Source organism: Sinocyclocheilus anshuiensis, unplaced genomic scaffold (assembly GCF_001515605.1).
Source record: "Sinocyclocheilus anshuiensis isolate Anshui unplaced genomic scaffold, SAMN03320099.WGS_v1.1 scaffold1185, whole genome shotgun sequence".
NCBI lineage: Eukaryota > Metazoa > Chordata > Actinopteri > Cypriniformes > Cyprinidae > Sinocyclocheilus > Sinocyclocheilus anshuiensis.
In genome coordinates, this window is record NW_015548278.1 from 244,158 (window position 1) to 248,654 (window position 4,497).

The following is a 4,497-nucleotide window of genomic DNA, read 5'->3' on the forward strand; positions in this document are numbered from 1 at the left end:
AAGTACATGGTTTTATTGAACAACACTGTTAAATACATAATGTAATATGCCTATATTATAACAAATACCTGCAGAGGGTGCCAACGGCCTGGTGATGTTTCATGTATTTCAACGACGTTTAAATCCATTTAATTTTAATATTTGGCCACATGCAAATTCAAACTTTTATTTTGAAATCGCAACACAATAAATCACATATTTAGAAATATGTTGATGTATTCTCCTGTGTTGGCATAGGTTTAAATGATTTGCGTTACTTACACATACAGACTTTACTGGTAATTTACCATTAAGAGATCATGTGTGAACATGACCTTTTCATAGGTGAATGCATTCTGGCAATCATATCATTCTTATGGAGATGACGTGATTACTCTGAGCTGTTTACAAAGCTCCGCTGCTTTTTTAATAGCTTTTCTATGTAAATATGACGCTAGATGGAAATCTTTGACCATTGCGCCACACAACTTTTTCAATGTGTCGTGCTCGAGACCCAGGCTTCTTTTCCATTCATCAGCTGCGCCTCTGTAATTGGATACTATTATGCGTGTCTCGTGTTTATAAGAGCAAAAACTTCTGATTGGCTAGTAATGTTAGTTTTGTTGAGAGTGAAAGCTGTGTTCCTCTCATACATTGGTAGGCGCACTCATGAACTCGAACGTGATATCAACAAGTGTTTTTAAATGTAGGAGTTTTTAAATGTAGGACGACTATCTTTTTTTCCCGCAGCCAAACGCAGCACACTGGAGATCCGGCACGGTGCCGGAGAACTTTAAGCCCTGGTTCATTCTCATTACAATTCCTAATAAAGGGCCCAAGGAAAATAAGATTTGCTTTTAGCTTCCAGGGTCTTGATGATAGGTCACCAGCTGGGTCTCTGAGCACAGGAAGCTGGTAGGTGGTTCATTTTCTTTCTTTGGTTGCAGTTTTTAGAGAGATTTGTAGTGTGCAACAAAAAAGAAAATAAAAATGTCTTACCCAATTCTCCGTGGTGGACTCAAAAACTGGCCATAAAGTCAACATGAAATGGCATCTGCAAACCATTTTACTTCTGTAATGTGATTTATTGCCAGGTAAAAAAGAATAAGAAAAAGTGAATTGACAAAATAAGTGGATTGGTGGACAGTCAAGATTACAATGACAAGCACTTTTCCCTCTTTGAATAAAATGTAAACTGTAAACGAGGCCATTTTCATTTCATGCTGACTTCACATTGTTTTAGGGAGGGAGAATGTGGTCCCTACATGACACTAAAAAATGCAAATGCTCATTTAGGGCATATTATGAAAGATGTATTAAGATGTGGCGGTGGCGTTTCTCAACCTGCTCACACGCTCAGGTCTCTGGCTGAACTGACAAACACACTGTAATTACAATCAGTAACAGCAGAGAGGCTCAAGCATTACATCTTTGTCACACTCAATGCAACACCCTCTGTAACAGTCATGAAGAGTGCTTAACATCACAAGAACTGGCCTACAGCACCTTACAACTGACCAACAACACTCACAGAACAGCAGTCGACAAAGTAAACAGCAAAAATAAACCTCAACATAGCAGGAAAATAGTATAAGCTAAAAACATGGAGAGTAGATTTTTAAACATTTAACTTTAATATACTTATTCCATGGTAGAACTGACTTTGTAAAAGAAATTAAAATATATGATAATAATAAAAAAAAAAGGAAGAATAAAGAAAAAAAAGAATCTACACTTTTGCTGAATTAATTTCTCATCACATGACTGGTTAAAGAAAGAAAGAAAGAAAAAAAGAAAGAAAGAAAGAAAGAAAGAAAGAAAGAAAGAAAGAAAAAAACAAATACAAAATATTTTTATTATACATGTGTATAGACATGTTTAATTGTGTACTAAAATGATGTTGACTGTTATGATCAAGTGGTTAGCACTAAATACAGGTGCAAACGTGATCCGATAAATCATATAAATTTGAAGGTAGTCAAAAACATACATAACCACATATTATCTGTTGTGTAAACATTGTAATTTGATTGAGATAAAAGCTTCAGTTTATTTAAATACTTTTTGTGCTATATCAATACTGTAAGTAATCTGATTCAGATTCGAAATCTGATAACAAGTGGTGACAGGAGATGAATTTGATATGCAGGTTAATGCCAGGAGTAAACTGCTGGATGACCGGACACAGATGCAGGTGTAAACAGGGTCTTTGTTGTGGAGCAGTATCTCCAGCCTCCAGAACTCTACAATACTGCCAACTGCATGGATAACAAACCCATCAGAAGTGTATCAAGTGCTGAGAGACGTGTACTCACCCTCGGCTGGCTCTGGGTCAGTGAACGAAGCCTCCTGGCTGCTGACAGGCTGATTGTGCCTGCTCTCCTCCTCCACGTGCTTACACACTCTACAGGTGTACCCATCCTGCATCTGGGTGTCAGGGTCAGCACCCTCCTGCCTGTCACAGTCCACATGAACCCATCTGATAGAGAAACACACAATAAACAACCATCTGTGACAACCATCAATGCACCAAATCAAGGTAACAGCTTTTGCCTAAATCCAACATTGTTTTATTTACGCTGATACTAATTGTTAACCTGAACAATAGAGGAATTTCCAGTGTTAATACATATTAAAGCTCTATGTACAGCACCTAAAGCAGAAACATGTAGCACAAGGTTTTGTTAAATAAAAATGTGCTATTTGAGCTATAGTTCTTGCATCCACATGTGTACATTTTGTACACAGACATCGTTCACTACAGAAATCAGTTTCGGTTTTTTAAGTGCCTTACGCCATGAGCACTGCAGTGTTTTCCATTAATACCCTAGACTCCGGCCACAGTCTAAATTTCTGGTTCGACCAATGCTGTGACTTTGAGGCTGGACTATCTATTTGGCCAACCAATGGCAGATGGAGGGAGTATTTGGGAAATCTGACTGAAAATTGTCATTATCTGTGTAATATCATAGGGTGATGCTAATGGAAACACATATGATATGCAAGCCAACAAGGTGGAAAATGGGTGGGAAATGCAAAGGAAAACACCCAAGTTATGTTACCGTAACATAACTACAATAGTCAATAGTTAAATGCGATGAACTTTGAACTAATAAAGTCAGTCACAAATTGTAACTCTCGATACATGACAGATCAGATCTGATTAGCTGTTGTGTAAAGACTCCATCCACATTCATGACACATGATGTGGCACACGATTACATGACTGACCCATGGTCAGTTCTCAAAGCAAGAGAATCAAATCAATCTGCCACACAAATTATATGAGCATCTTTTCATTCACAAAGACATAATTGAGCCACTCTCTAAAGCTGCCGGTTCAATTACAGTGTTCTATGCAGACTAGGGATGCTCATATTGACTGTTTAAAAGTCAAAATTTTGACCGATTAATACTATCAGTTAAAAGGTTTAAAAGGTTTTAAAAGTTTTTTTTTTTCCCCAGTATTATTTTAAGTTTGCTGCATTGTTAAAGAAAAATATTCTATATGTATTTGTTAAGTCACGGGGGCGTCGATACATGCAACCACAAGTGCCTACAGACATTTCGCTGCGCAAGCACCTGCTCTACTTTCACTTAACTGAAGTAATAAAGGAAACACAATGGCAAAAGGCAATATTGGATAAATGGTTATCAGAGAGTGAATCCGTGAGTGAATGTATTCAAATTCTGAGTGGGTTATATCCTAGAAAGCGCACAAAGAGTGCTTCCCCTTATTATCATTAAAAAGCTGTCACTCATCTCTGTTCTTCGCGATCTCACCAAGTTCCGTTATATTTAATGAAGGTCTAAACTACTGCACAATTAACCTCTTATTTACATCGTGTGTACATTTTGTTTGTTCTAATGAGAGGATTCGCGAGCATGCACAACTCAGAAACACTGAACAAAACTCCTGCTTTATGAGCAGTGAGTAGATACTAAAGTAAACACCTCTGATTGGCCATTGCATTCATGAAATCAACAGATATGTCTGTGATTGGCTACAATGCTCAACGCTGCAGAAACCGGTGTTGTCTGTCACAGAACAGGCTGCGCTCAAGACTATGCCCCCACAGGACGTCGACACGTACATTTTAACGTAAAAAAACTTTACGTCTTTCACAAACGTAAAGTTGTGATCTGAGGTAGGCCTGCTATTTATTTTTGTGTCTGAAGAAAAAACATGCGGTTCTTCAAAGCGCATAAAAGGATTCAGTGTGTGTTTTCGTTTTGTAATCTTAATATGTTAATTATTTAAGTGAAAAATATTTTGTGAAGGCCTATTTATTTTATTCTTTTTATTTATATTATTTTATTCCGTTTTTCTTTGTTTTCAGAAACTTTTAACGGATCACAGACACTCGTCCATTCTGTTATTTATTTAATACTAATTTAATATTCAAATCTTCTCGGTTAATGTTCGGATAACGAGCGGCGGTTGTCAGTTGGGAAAATTAAAGGGGTCATATGATGCGATTTCAATTTTTCCTTTCTCTTTGGAGTGTTACAAGCTCT

The 4,497-nt window shown here is 37.2% G+C and overlaps 1 protein-coding gene across 8 annotated transcripts in view; it reads right to left on the minus strand.

The window, feature by feature from the left end:
* LOC107655805 (histone-lysine N-methyltransferase 2C-like) overlaps window positions 1-4,497 on the minus strand; it is a 181,720-nt gene that overhangs the window by 64,700 nt on the left and 112,523 nt on the right. For all 8 annotated transcript variants that reach the window (XM_016443383.1, XM_016443388.1, XM_016443389.1 and 5 more), the window contains exon 12: window positions 2,295-2,458. In XM_016443383.1, coding sequence (XP_016298869.1) covers window positions 2,295-2,458 — 164 coding nt within the window. The remainder of the gene's footprint in view (window positions 1-2,294; window positions 2,459-4,497) is intronic.